The 15,552-nt window shown below is 32.3% G+C and overlaps 1 protein-coding gene across 3 annotated transcripts in view; it reads left to right on the top strand.

Moving 5' to 3' along the window:
- Positions 1 to 14,786, top strand: part of xit (ALG6/ALG8 family glucosyltransferase xit) — a 30,015-nt gene extending 15,229 nt beyond the window's left edge. Inside the window, exons 7-9 of one of the 3 annotated variants that reach the window (XR_012758122.1) lie at positions 2,184 to 2,323; positions 5,511 to 7,566; positions 9,838 to 14,786. Coding sequence is in view for 2 of the 3 variants with exons in the window: in XM_075378107.1 (XP_075234222.1) it covers positions 2,184 to 2,323; positions 5,511 to 5,931 (561 nt within the window). In the remaining variant the exon portion in view is untranslated. Of the gene's footprint in view, positions 1 to 2,183; positions 2,324 to 5,510 lie in introns of all 3 variants that reach the window. The other 2 variants (XM_075378108.1, XM_075378107.1) reach the window with 2 other exon arrangements.
- Positions 14,787 to 15,552: the final 766 nt, after the last annotated feature.

The raw sequence follows: 15,552 nt of genomic DNA, 5'->3' as shown, positions 1-15,552 counted from the left end.
TTTTTTGCAGGGCGAATTTGGATGTTTCCATTCCATACTCTGCCGTTTACTCTCCGCTATCTCTTGAGCCCAAATCCAAAAAAAATTAAAAATTACCCCCCCCCCAAAAATCTTTGCCTTTGGAGGCTCGTGGGAGGAGGTTGAATTATAAGCCACTGAAGCATGAGGATACTCGAGCTAAAGGCTCTTGCGGTGAGTCGGCCTGTCGATTTCTCCACCACGAAATATATTCCAAGTCTTCACAGAGACAATTGTAAGTGGGATCACTATTTCTAATTTTTCCTTCTTCCTGTTCATCCTAGACCAAAACCACCCGGATCTCCACTGATCTGGGCCTCTGCTATCTCCTGAGCTCAAATCCAAAAAAACCACAAAAATTACCCCACCCCAAAAAAATACTTTGCCAGGTCAAATCTTTCCGTTTTCAGAAGTTTCACTTCTTTTCTTGGGTAGGGTATTTTGTGTTAGAGGTCGGATAGGTCAGAAATGACCTGAAACACATAGAAACGGAAGAATTTGATCTGGCAAAGAATTTTTTTGTGGGGAAGTATATTTTTGGGTTTTTTTGGATTTGGGGTCGTGAGATAGCGGAGGCCCAGATCGGTGGAGATGCGGGATGGTTTCGGTCTGGGACGAACAGGAAGTCAGCAAAATGAGAAAAAGTGATCCTCCTTATAATTGTCTCTGTGAGAACTGTGTTTGAAACATCGATATGCTGACTGGCCGCCTCACAGCCAAACAGTATTTTAGAAGCATCATCGTTTTCTTCTCCGAGCTAAACGTCGTCTTATGTTGATGATCCTTTAGGTCGTGTATCCTGCAAGCTTGAGCGGCTTGGAATTTAACCTCTTCCATGAGCCTCTTTCGTTCAGCAGGAGACCATCATTAGCATAAGCCACGATGCATTACCCGCTGGGCAAACTGAGCCTAAGAAGTGAATCAAACACCACCACTCACAATAACCGACCTACACAGTGCCCTGCAGACAGTATCTTCCCCAACTCATCGCTGCCTATGAAATCGTTAAAAACAAATAAAAAATCTGTCACCTGTCACTATACCAGCTTAATTCGGCAACTCACCATGTACGTTATATACCTGCAAATTATGTTGTGCGAAAAAGCCCTCATTTAATTCACCGCCATCATCGGTGAAGCCGCTATGCCACAAAAGTGACTTAGCGTTCACAAAAATTTATTACATAACTTGACTGTCATAGCAGGGAAAGTTATGCAATTCATTGCCGACTTTTTTATAATTAAATACAGATTTGTAATATAAGATTTAGATACTGGTTGAAGCTCTTGCCAATGAATTCTAACAGATGATTTGAACCTGAAATTTTCACAGGAAAATTTACGACTCTGTTTCTCACAGATCAGAAAACTAAAAATGTTAATGTGTGTGCCTTGATTTGAAATACTAATAAATTTCAAATGGGTCTTCGTTTCGGAAGTTGGGGCTACGTTATGACTATGAAACGAAACAACAATCAAGCTAGTGGAAATCATAGAATTCACAGAGACAAAAAAAATTGGTTTTTACACCTGGTAATACCATTGCCTATAGTGTCCTCTGAATCAAACAGTTTTTGTCAAAAAATAAGATGACCATTGTTCTTCACCCTTCCTACCCGATCTTTCTTCATCTGACTCTTGTTAAGTTAAATCACTGGAGGTCTTGAGTAGCATTCCTCCTCAGAAATTAATAAAAGGTTGCCAGTTGTGGGAGAACTATCAGAACAATTGCATTCAATCACAAAATAGTATTTTAAAAGACATTAAAGTTTCAGCAAGTAAAAATTATTAAAACAATATTTTTTTAACAGTTCTGATTATTTTTTAAAACACCCTTCTATGATAATATTCTCTATCTTAGTTGTGATTTTGATGTAACTGCTTCTTTTAATTAAGTTTTTATTAGAAAAGGACTACGTGGAAGGCCGAGGTAAATGATGCTCGACAATTCAGCACGAGGCCTGAAGGATTGGATGAATTGGATGCATCATGAAACTTGTGTGAAATTTAGTCAGCCTCAAAGAGGCAGCATGTTAAAACACTAAAGTTAGGCAGCTGAATAATGAATGATAGGTGTGAATTTGGCAAACAGTATGAAGTTACATATTTTAATATTTCACTTATTATTTTGTATATTTTGTTCAAGTTTTATTTTATATGTTGCAGCCATGTTTAGTTAAGTTATGGAAATGTCCTGGGAATCCTTTACATTTTATGCGTTCATTAATTATCTGTGCTTCCGGTGCCTTCATGTTCGGCTGGCATGTTCATGAAAAGGCAATACTGATGGTGATTATTCCACTCAGGTGTGTTACTTAATTTGTCATTTTATTTTTTTTAAATACAAGCTCCATTTACTTTTTTCTTAATCTTGTTCCTATCCATTGACTTTTTCGTATTTCTGTTTTTGAAATCTTTGAAGTTTGTGTATGATGGTTATTGTTAATTAAAATTGGTGGTTCATGAAATAAATCTTTTATTTTCTCTGCTCCCTTGGGTTGGTCCTGCAATCAAGCATGTGGATACTAACTCAACCCAGAGGAATGTCCTGTGACTCTAATGGGCCTTCCTACCCACTGGCAGTATGTCCAGCACAGCTGGTTAGCCCACCGGTTCTGGATCTTTTAACATCATTAACCTACCACTAACTGCCAGGACAGGGGTGAACCCAGGCCCAGCTATGCCATTCCCAGGGTTCCCATCCTGCTAGCCAGGACTCTGTCTTTAATTAACTTTGTTTGCCTCTCACAAGCTTTGAGATGGGAGAGGCCGGACCCAGCTAATCCATTTCCGAATCCTGCCCCAGTCTCTGGGACTCGGTCTTTTTTTTTTCAGACCATTCACCACTCTATATTCAATTTCCGTAACCAGTGTTTCAATTGATTCCCATTCTGCAGTGCCTTTTAACATGCATGCCACAGTGGTTTCAGGAGCAATCCACCCCAGGCCATGTCATCTTTGGTTGAGTCTTTTCCATCTGTGGCATTCGTAAAAGTTATGTTGGGGCAAGTCTATCAATCCACAATATGTACAACTGGGCAGTTCTCTTAGCCCAAATCTATGCAAGCACTCTCTATATTTCCTATGCTGGGTAATGTAGTAACCCGCATCCACATGGCCCCTTCCCAGTCAAGGCTCTAGTCTGGGAATTAGTCTGGGCGAGTCCATTCACCCGAGTCTGCTGCAACCCACATCTCCTGCCATTCTTGGTATAAAAGCATCTTGGCATCCTCCTTTGTATCTTCTTTTTCTTTGCAAAGCCATCATTCAGATGGGAAAGCCAGTACCTCCACTGCAACAGCCAACACCGTTTTGTATGCAGCCATAATCTTTAGCATGATCCAATGTTGGAATGAGGTCAACCTTCACTCGTTTCTTTTCTTATCAAAAGCAACGTACCATGTAGGCACAGCATAGAGGATCACAGCTGTACTCGTCTGCGTTTTTCTGCTCTTGGCCCCCATTTAGAGCCCATCAAACGACTGAGGGAGTTAATGGCCTTTTCTGCTTTGTTTGTAACTTGTTGAAGGTGTTTATTGAACAAACCATTCTGAGCAAACCAAACACCCAAATATTTAACATGCGGCATCATGTCTATTTGGACTCCATCCACGTAATAATAATACAAAGTATTTTTCTTCGTCCCACCACTGCCATTACTTGTGTTTTTTGAGGAGAAAACTGTAATCTTTTGGATCGGAGCCAAATGCTTATTCTTCTAATTGCCAAGTTGGCAACTCTTTCCACTTCTTCTTCTGACTGTCCAGAAGCTTACAAAAAATCGTCAGCGTATCTGATCAAAGATATATTTCCAGGGAATCCAAGTCACAACACCCCCATTGAATGTGACGTTCCAGAGCAAGGGGCTTAACACAGAACCTTGGTGCACACCCTCTTATGAAATAAATCTGAAATAAATCTAAAATGTCTGTGCAGATTATTATTTAATTTGGATTTATTTTTACAAACTATAATGTACTTTTTGTACAGTAAATTCACCAAGATAAAGCTTTTTGTATTTGTCACCAAGATAAAGCTAGGAAAGAGAAAAAAGTTACTATTAGTAAATTTCATGAAATTTACCCACATATTTTCCTGTTACTAGATTATTTATTATGAGAAATTTATGCAAACAAAATTATTTTGAATACAGCCATAAGTTGTACCAACATTGTGGAAGGGATCACTTACATCAGCAATTTTATCTGAAGTAAGTAATTTAAAATGTATTGTTTATAACATTATTTACCAAAGGCAAAAATTAAACTTACAAAACTGACAAGTTACATTTACTAGTGAAATCGAAAAAAACATAAATTAAAATTTAAATAATTAATGGTAAAAAAAATATGATCAAGTCACATTATAAAGAATGTAACTAATATAAATGATGGAAATTTAGGGCAATTTGTAGATATAAAAATTTGATAATAAAAATAATTCAACCAAAAACCACAAGCTAAAACTAATTATAACTAAAATATATATAAAACCAAATTGATACACCCAAATACAAAAATATACATTAAATAAGTGACACTTACCTTATTTTTTCATATCTTTACAAAAATGTCTTCGTGGAAACCTACATCTTCAGCTGTAATTTATTTTAAACTGTTTATATCAAATTAAATACTACACTCCAATACATACAAATTTATCAAGGTAAATATAATTTTTTTTATTTTAAAAATTAAAACTTTCTAAAAATATAAATTGTAGAAATTAAAAACTACATATATAAAATATGACGTCAAATTTGATAAAAATTAAAATATATAAATAACTAGGATAAATTGCACCATGTAACTTGGTCAGCCAATGTTACAATAATATGTGAATTAAATTAAATTGAATTATACATTATTATTATTATTATTATTATTATTATTATTATTATTATTATTATTATTATTATTATTATTTGAAAAAGTGCTGCCATGTACTGCAGCCTTTATAATTGTGTCATCTTCATATTCTGTTTGTAGGTTGATCAATTTGAATTTCCTTTTATATTTATATACATAAAATTTCTCCAAAATGTCTTTGCGTCAGAAAGTACTCTGCCTTTGAGTAATATTATTAGATAATTACTGTAAGTGATTTGAATGTATCTATGAATTTATTTCTATAAATTGTATTTACAGAATAAACTGTATTATCAGTTACTTATTAATGTAGTCTCCAGTGGACTTATTTACTTAAGCTTGAAGTATTGAATGGACTGTTGTTGAATTGTGAAAATTTGAGTTGGTTATTCTTTTTTATTTGAGGGAAACTTAACGATTTGTTGCACTGCAATACTTGTAAATTTCTAAGATTGAAATAGACAAAAGCAGTAAACTTCATTACAGTTGCAAATTTGTTGTGACTTGTCTGAACTTGTTGGAGCCAACATTGTGTTACAGATGTTAAAAAAAAAGTGAAAAAATGTTTCATGCCCTCAAAAATAATTTCATATTGCTAAACGGGGTTTTTTTTTTTTTGTTTCAGTGTTATGGCTGTAGTTTGGAGAAAAGAGGCTGAGATATATTTGATGATGTCAACAGTGGGCCATTATTCTCTATTTCCATTACTTTTTACTCCTTTTGAACAAATAATTAAAGTATTTATATTATTAATATATTCTGTTTATGCTTTTCAAAATTTATCACATTTATTTGATATTAAAACGGGTAGATTTTGTTTACCTTTATTATCTAGAATAGAATCATTGTATATATCAGCGTTAGGTTTTATATATTTTTTTGAATCTGTTATATTTCCATTTAGTGGTTTAATGAAATTTTATCCATTTTTACCTTTGATGTTGACTTCAGTTTATTGTGCGTTGGGTGTAACATATTCATGGTTAAGATATTATTATTATTTTATTAATATGAATGAAACTGATCATAAAAGGAAAGCTTATTAACAAATAAGTGGCATTATTTGTAATTAATAATGAATGTGATAATTTTTTGGTACTTAGTTCAGTTTACCAGTTTATTATATATATATATATATATATATATTTTTTTTTTTTTCAAATTAAAAATGGATTTTTAGTTATTCAAACAAAGAAACAAACACACATATAAGTACTTGAGTATCAATAATTTAGCATCTATGTTAAAATAAATGTATAGTTTATGTATATCATAATGCTGCAGCAGAGGGTCACTTACTTTATATTTTAGGTGGAAGGTCTCAATTGATGGATAATATAAATTTGTATTATACTATTTTTTTTTTTGTTAATGTATGTGGTGTGTTCATAAATGTTATTTTTGTTGGAGAGGAGAGGTAAAAAATAATTTTTTTTTCTCCGGTTCAAAATTTGAGTTCCAATTTCCAACTGTAGTAATGCTGCTATAAATATGTGTTGCATGACCAGGATATTTTGTCTTGGTGTACCTTTTTATTTGCAGCCTTTATGTGAAGGTGTAAGGCTGTGCCATAAGCAAAGCACCGGAACTAGAGCGGCTAAGACATATGGTAAGCAGCTAAGTGATAGAATCTTTTTTAGAATTTATGTTTAGTTGCCAGTATTAGATGAGTTAACTTCTAACAAAGTTCGGAAAATTGAGCAACATGGTAATGCTTTGTGGCAGGCCAGATGGGATGGGGCAGAGGGCGGGTGTTATACGCATGTTCTGTTTCCTGATGTTAGTTTGCAGGGTGCCTCTTGGGTACACCTGAATAAGTACATGATGCAATATCTTTCTGGGCATGGCGCTTTCCGGGACAGGCTGCAGAGGTTCGGTCTGTATCTACAATACGGACAGTTGGACGATGTACATCACATTCTGTGTGTCTGTTCACAGTATGAGTTGATATGCATACTTAGTTGATATGCACGGAGACTATCTGTCGGCTCAATATTATTGGGTCGGTGCTGGATCTCCATGTCACACCAGACCGAATGGATAATAGTTGAGAATTTTATACACTATTTGGCAAAAGAAAGAATTGACAAGGGCATCTAGGGTGCCATCTGGGCCTTCCTGTGTTCTTCTTTTGTTTGTTTTGTAATTGGTAAGTTTTAAGTTGTGTTTTGTTGTAATGCGTGTTGAACTCTTTTCTTTTGCCTTTGGGTAGGTAGTGGATTTCAGTATCTTTCCATATTTTGTTTACTAAGTCTTGTTTGAGACTAACATGAGATGAATTTTTTTTTTTTTGCTGAGGTTTTGAAGATGACCTCCTGTAAAACCTATAAGGGCTAGGTATGGAGGGAGTGGCATGTCAACCGCAACTATCATATGGGAGTGTCTTTCTCTATGGGGTCAGTTGTCAGTATGACGTGAATTTCTCTGTGAAAATCGTGGAAATTATTATCTTTTAATGTTCACTCAAAGAAAAAGAATGTTGTGCAGTTCACCCCTTAAATAAAATGCGTTCCAAGTAATAGAGAATTTTTATTGGAATGTTCAGAAATTTTGTTGATCACACTTAGGTACATCTGTAGAAAGCTTTGATTTATTACTAGAAAAAGTAAAAGAAGAATTGAGAAACAGTACATAAACTGGGAAAGAGCGATTTGTCAAGAAGAGCAATTAGTTGTACTAAGGTAAGTATTAGTTAACTGTATAGTGGCTAATAAAATGTTTTTCTTGTATCATTTATCTTTCTGTGATTAATTGTAAAACTAAAATTCTAATGGCAGTGAAATAAAAATGGTAATAAAAAAGATCTTCAATGAGAAAATAAGAAAAAATCTTTTTTGTATTAATTCTTAACAAATTATTTTGAAAAAAAAACATATTCTTTACTATGCTCACTAGTAGATTTCATAAACAAATGAATACAAATTAAGTAATATTAACAATAATATTATAATGATAAAAAAGACTGATCAACATTGTTTTTACCAAAAAATGTGGCTTCATTAATATTGTGATCAGTGTTTTGGTTCAGTTGTACTTGCCTTGATTTAAGTTTATAAATTATCATTTGTTAAATATCATCAGCTTGTACATCTAATTTTTCAATTTCAAATAATGCGGCCATTTAAGGAAGTAAGCTTCTAAAACAACTGCAAGTCAGGGTTTTCAGTGGCCTTTTTTTGTATCTTCTGTAATAATACTAGATGTTCTTCTGTTTGTAAAAATTTGCTTATATCTGCATGCTGAGTACTTTGCTTTTTCATTAGTTTTCATTGTGACTAGAATTTGAATTTGTACAAAGAGGGCTACTAGAAAATATTGAATTTGAACTGGTCTTAACTATTTCATTGGTTATTTCCACAACACATGAACCATCTTGATCATCTTAGAACTGTGTTTCTCCCAAATCTCCTTCTTACCCTACAGGAAGCACATAATCTCTAACAAAAGCCATAGCTTAAAAAAAGGCCATTTAATTGTAATTAATAAAACTGCAGATCCACTCTTAGTTACTGGAAATTTTTGCAACTTTTTCTGTTCAAATTTTTCCACTTTACTTTGGTAATAATCCCTGGAACAAAGAATTATTCTTACATTAGGAAGTAAATCTATGAGATACGTTCAGAAAGTAAGGTTACAACATTTTACAAAAATCAAAAAATGCATATTTTTTAATGAAACTTATATGACATATTTCACAAGTATGCCACTATTTTTCTACATATCTGCCATTCAGTTCCAAGCATTTGCTCAGCCTGGGTTCAGATAGCATTCCTCACTTCTTCATCAGTTGAAAAGCGTTTTCAGCTCATTCATTTGATCTTTCAGAAGGATGAAAAACTCACACCAGATTGGGACTATGTGCAGGATGATTCAAAATATCCCAACCAAAACTGTTTGAGATCAACTGTTTTGCTTACAGTGTGGTGGCACTAAGTGTTATTGTGCAACATATATACTCCCTTTGTTAGCTGTCCTCTTCTTTTGTTTTGAATGGCCCAACAAAGCTTTTGATGGGTCTCTCAGTATTTTTTAACATTTGTAGATTGACTTGGAGTCAAAACATTGATAAGCAAAATTTCTTTTTGATTTCAGAAAAATGTTGCCATGATTGTTTGCAGACTATTGCATTTTGAATTTTTTTGCTGATGGGAAACCAGTATGTTGCCATTGCATAGATTGGCTTTTCGATTCTGGGATGTAGTGAACCACCCAGGTTTCATCCCCTGACACAATAGAGTCAGAAGTATTCACCCTCGAGCCCATAACAGTTGAGAAACTCCTATGCACTTGATTTGCTTTGTGTTCTGGTGACATTTTTGGTACCTACCACATACACAGTAGAAAATTCAAACGGTTCATTACTGTCTCATGTAGCACAGTTTGATCAACTTCTAGACACATTTCATGAAGTTCGTCCCAGTCAGTCAACAATTTTTGCGAATCAGCCATTTAAATTTGTCAACAAACTCTAATTCTGCTCTAATGTTCATGAATGTTTGTTTTATTATTCTTAACTCTCTAGATCACTTTATTATTTTATCCAGTGACATAATATTGCTGAAACAAACAATTTCATGGTGGATGTTAGTGGGCTTTTCATTTTTAGCAATAGCGAGATATCAGATGAAGGCATGCACTTCATGCTTGTAGGATTGGGAGTTGCCAGGTTCATGCTAACACACAATTCGGACAACCAATCAAGTTACTAACCCTTACCTAGAATTATTATTCTCTTCACTTGGACCTCTCGTTCACACAGCCTTGCCAACTTTGAAACGAGAGATTTCCCTGGAGCTACAGACATGTTATCTTACTTTCCAAATTTACTTGGTACCATAATGAAATTGCAAAATATATTGAAAATTATAGAAATTTCAGTGATATATTATTATAATTAATACTGTTATTAAGTTATATTACATGTCTATTTTTTCTTCATTATTCTGTTTCAGGTATGTTATTTATTACTGGAAATATATTCATTCACTGGTCCTTGCTTTTCATATGGGCAAAACAGTAAGTGAAATTGTGGTACAAACTTGCACTGTTATTTGGGAGGAACTAAAAGATGAATTCATGTCCTAGCTGATGACAGAACACCTGCAAAATATTGTTGATCAGTACTGCTGACAACAGAGATCTCCAAATTGTTTTGAAAGCATTGTCAAATCAAATGCCCACCAAATTCCAGATTGGGATATTTTTACTACCTACATTATTATTCAATCATTCTGTAATCTGTAGCAGATGCAGATAAGAAATTTATTGCTTTTGAAATAGGTAGAAAAGAAAAAAGAAAAATAAGGCGACAAAGGCATTTTCAAAAGTGGAAGGTGGAAGTGGAAGGTATTCCATCACCACAAATTTTACTGGAGTCTGCCATAACCTTACCCAATGTATTAATAGGTAATGAAGCTTATTTACTTAAATCATATTTGATGTGTCCATATCCTAGGAAAATTCAACTCATCAGACAGAAAATTTTAATAAGCAACTCTTTACTGCAAGAAAATGCATCAAATTTGCATTTGGTATTTTGTATAGTAAATGACATTTCCTTACAAAAGATATAGAACAATTACCCAAAGATCATGCATCTTGATCAAATGTACATATATTTTTGCACAATTTTATGCGAGACAGAGATGTGAAACTTATGTCGATTACACTATAATGTCAAGAAGAATAAATTGTGATAACAGTGAACCCACTTGTCAGAGAGTTAACAGAATTAATAACATTTACACTCGAGCAGCAGCTGACATTCTAAATGAATTAATGAAGTATTTACTTCATTAATAAGTATTCCTGTATACATTCATAAGTAACTTTCAGAACCTGTTTTGTCACCACTTTTCAAGAATAACAAAAAAGTAATATTTCAAATGTGCTCTTACTTATTTAAAAATAAAAATACACAAACTTTTTATAATTTTTAAATTGGGACAAAATACATTTTGAAGCAACCGGATGAACTAAAAACATGGTTTGATTGAACTTTATATGGACAAAACGTTTGAGATGGCCATGTTTTATTTGCTACCGAGAGATTGTATGCTGTAAGTAATAATTGACATTTTTCTGAAAATAAAAGGTTTTGCAATAACATTACTAGTTTTACACCTTAAATAAATTTTATACAAATATTTGACCAAACTTAATGTTTTTAAATGTGCATTTCACATCGTTCATTTTCCAAACAATCACAAGTTTCCTCTTCTTCCACTTCATTTTTGGCTGTTGGATTGTCAAAAAGAATACTTTCGAACTAGTCTTAAGCGCTTATCTTTGTTGTTGTTAGCCTATCCGTCTCTGAACATTTAAGGAGTTTATCCACATCATTCTTTATTTCAATTGTGATTGGGTGGCTGAGTGGAAAGTTTTCTCGCTATAAATTTGAAGGTTAACATTATCTTTTTTCTTTAATGAAATGAACTTTTCATTGTCTGACTTTCAAATTGATATTTCATCAAACCCTTAACAATAATAATTTTTTTTCATCAGTATTGCTTGTCTTTTTTTGGGTTTCTTTTCATTTTCCAAAAATCTCCCTTCTCCACTTTTATTACAATATGTTTTAAATCACTAATGCTTTTGATGTTTTTATAATAAGTATTAAGATTTTTGGTGTCCAAAAAGTCCCAATCTTCACCTAAGATCTTAATTATTTGACCGATGCTATGGTAACATTCAATACTCTTCCTTGCTCATGATAAGAGCTTTTTTTCCTTAACATTTTCTCTGCTCTGCCAAACACTATCTTCGGGCAAAACACTATGCTCACAAACTGGAAAAAACAATGATTTTGCAGAGATCTCTGTTGCTTGGAGGAAACGAATAAGAGTTCTTAAAACAATATGGTTTTTGTTTTGTGATATACACCTGTCACAGAACAGACAAAGAACATTACTCCTTTGAAAATCAGTAGTTTTGAGATGGGCAAAAAGTGCTGAAGAAACTTCCAAACTCCCTTCATCAGCTTGCTCCTCTGTCCATATGTAAAAATTTGGGGTTTTTGTAGCCAGATCTGTGATACATAAGTTATAAAAATTGATTAGTTTGACATAGGACATTTTGGCAATGGTTGAATCTGCTGTAAATCAAAACAATAACTGATAGAATTAGGTACATCATATTTCATGTACGTGTAAAAAGGTTTGGCTCTTCGTGAGTGTACCCCTTTTTCTACAATTAGGTGCATTTTTTCTTGGGAACTCGAAATAGCATTTTTAATCTTTTCTTTTAACAAACAACAAGTGCTGCAAGTATTTGATGCGGAGGATTCAAATCTGCTGTTGAATTTGGTAACAAATATATTTTGAAACATGCTATATTTTACCTACAATTCTTTGTTAGACTGCTGATTGTACATTATTTGTAACTTCCTAATACTGAGATCAGATCTCTAGGTATATTCATTTAGACTTTGCTCTATTTTAGTGAGATTCAATTCCTGAAAGTTTTTTAATAAATTCTCTTACATTTTCCTTTTTTGCTACACTATGATGACATCTTTTTCTATCTCCTTCCCACATTTCTTCTACAGCCTTACTAGAGTGTACTTTATGAATAATATTACCTAATCTTTTTCTACCGATTCCTGTTGCTGACAAACAAAACATTTTGCAGACATCTTTTGATTATTTACTGTAGGTAAAAACCTGCAGTAAATAATCAAAAGAAGTGTGACAGTATAGAAAAATTGAAATCAAGGTTGCCAACTCTGGAAATGAAGTGCTATAGAGTTTCTGTAATATTTTCAAACTAAAAGAGATAAGAGATTCTTCAGATTAAAAGAATGCATCAACTTAAAACTTCATGCAATATATTCCTCTTTGAAACACGTTATAATTTTGTTAGTATCTTAAAACACTAGAATTATATGAATTAATTTAGCTCCAGATGTTATGGGGCCAGTAGAATCACCTTAAAATTATATTTTTTTATTGTGAAGAACATAAAAGTATAACTCATGCCAATTATTTTATCATTAACACCTTCCTTAACACAAAGCTAGAGGCTTTATACAATTAACACTTTCAAATATATATATATAAAACTGTTATGAACATTTGTAAACATTTAAATCGAAACATAATGGGTTCCTACTCTGATAAAAAATATGAACCTCCAGTTCAACCTGTATCATTGTTACTTTTTCATTTAATATTTGGGATTTTGTTATGGACTGAATTGATGGCATGAAAGTATTTTTTCATCAACAAAATCAGAATTTTAAGTCATGTTGCAGCAGTACATGGTTTTATTATTACTACACTTTTCTACCTATGCTGTCATGAAGGACCAAATCCACTTGAAGAAAATGGTGCAGATCAGCCAAATACATTGCTTCAAATAATGACTAAGAAAATTAGTCTTTCATATTTTATTTATGATTTTGGTTGGTGTCTGTATTGTGGAACAGAGTCTCTTATTATGCTAATCCATTTATTCAAAGAGTCTAATTTATACATTCAAACATGTACCTTTACTCTTAATTAATATAAATATGTTATTCTAATAATAAACACATAATGAATTACATGTACACGATTTAAACATAATATAATCTAATATAAAATGTAAAGGATATCCTGTTCAAATACATTATAATAAACATAAATATGTGTCTAATTATATTTTCATAAATAACAATAATAAAAAGATTACTTACTGGGAGATTGACATACATTCCTTTCCTACTTTATCCCATAATTTATCTGTCACTTTTTGTTAATAATCCTTTTATTCCTTTACCATAGCTCAGGTTTGAACTGAACCACAGAAATAAGACTTTCAAGAATGAGTTTTTTCAATGAACATGCTTACTTTCTAATGCTCAAGACTGAAATATTTTTCAAATGCAAGCTCCGGCAGAACAGGAATACTCAGTTGCTAAGCATTGTTGCTTGCCACTTGCTGTATTCATTTGGCCTCCCTAAAGTCAGCATGTTTGAAATATTTTCTTAATGCTTTGCTGTTAAGTGCTCATTGCTCTCTTAATGGCCGCTCCCTATGTTAGACATGCTATGTTGTCTTTGTATATTCATATAAATGATTTATAAAAATTGTTTTCTCTTTTATTTGTTAAAGAACATTTATAAAAAAATGAAGTTTGCCTGGATTATGCAATGGTGCCAACTGCTTGTTAAGATGTCTGTGTTGTATGTTTATCCTTTACAGCAATTCCATCACATTAATGGTTTAATTAGCGACTTAAGTTCTGAGAATAAAGCTATACTACTGTTTTCTTTTTCTATTATGGTGACTAATGCAATTAGTCTCATGAATGGAATAAATGTCCACAATGCTAGAATGGATAAGATTTGCTGATTTTTTTTTTTTTAAATTGTATTCTGGTATAGTTCAGGCAGCTTTTATTCACTCAGTCAATTTGTCAGCAAGGTATGTAGTTCATATTAATTGTTGTAACTGTTTTCTAATATTTTTAATTCATCCTTTTAATAAAATAAATAATTTTTATCCTCTCCTGTTCCAGAATGTATCTTCTATTAAAAGAAATTTTTGTATTTACTTGTTTATATTGAATTATTGCATTGTAATGAACAAATTAAAATTTAATTAAATATTCAACTTCCTTAAATTTAAATTAATCAGATTTTTCAAGTATTTGTTGTATTGTTTACTTTGTATATAGTTTATTAGTATTTTTTAGATTATGTTAGGCCAATGTACCCATACATTTATTGCTTATATAATATAACATGTATTATATAACACAAATTAAATATATGAAATCCATTTTTAATTTATAAATCTGACCAGTTTACTTTTAATTACCTAATAATTTTTTTTATCAACATTTTTTATGTGTATATACATGTACACACCTTATATCAAGTGATTAATGAATTTTATATTATTATTATTATTAATTAATTGCCGATAAAATAAAAGACAAAACACTAGTCCTAAGTAATTATTAATTTATTTAAAATTAGTCTTAATTATAGGCTAATGTGTGAGTACTATTATTGTAATTATTATTAGTGATGTTTTATAATAATGATCTCGTTTTAGAGATTTAATGTATTTACACATACATTATATATTTTTTTCTTGTGAAAATAATAAATGGTTGTTGTGCAAGTAAATGTTTCTTTGTACTTTTCATATCTTGAGATTTGTAAATATTATATAACTTTGATGTCAGATTGGGTGATCTTGAAGATCATTGCAAACAAGCTCTCTCATCAGGTCCATACCGACCAATTCAGCAGTTGGGGAAAATGTCTTTCGATTGATTCCATACAGTTATTCCAGTGAAGAGGTGCACTATCTTGCTGCCAAATAAAATTCTCTGGTCCAGTTTATGATATATGTGCCATATTCAGATAAATAAATCTTGTTATGCTTGCTTCAACAAAAAAGTGCGGTGCATAAACTTGTGGTTACAATATCACATAGAAAACATTTAATTATGGGAAGTTCTGTACACATAAGAGTTCAATGAGGTTTTCATTACTTCCAGATATAGACATTAATATGTTAACTCTTCCACTAAGGTGAAATGTCAACTCATCATTAAACACAATATGATCAAGAAAGTCATTATCTTCATGCTACAACATTTTGATTATAAAATCTGTACACACAGCTTAGTAAGTAGGCTTGAAAGCCTGTAATAAGTAGAAATTTGGTAAAAT

This window comes from Lycorma delicatula, chromosome 11, assembly GCF_047948215.1.
Source record: "Lycorma delicatula isolate Av1 chromosome 11, ASM4794821v1, whole genome shotgun sequence".
Lineage (NCBI taxonomy): Eukaryota > Metazoa > Arthropoda > Insecta > Hemiptera > Fulgoridae > Lycorma > Lycorma delicatula.
The sequence above is the reverse complement of the archived record's forward strand: the minus strand, read 5'-3'. Positions and strand labels throughout refer to the sequence as shown.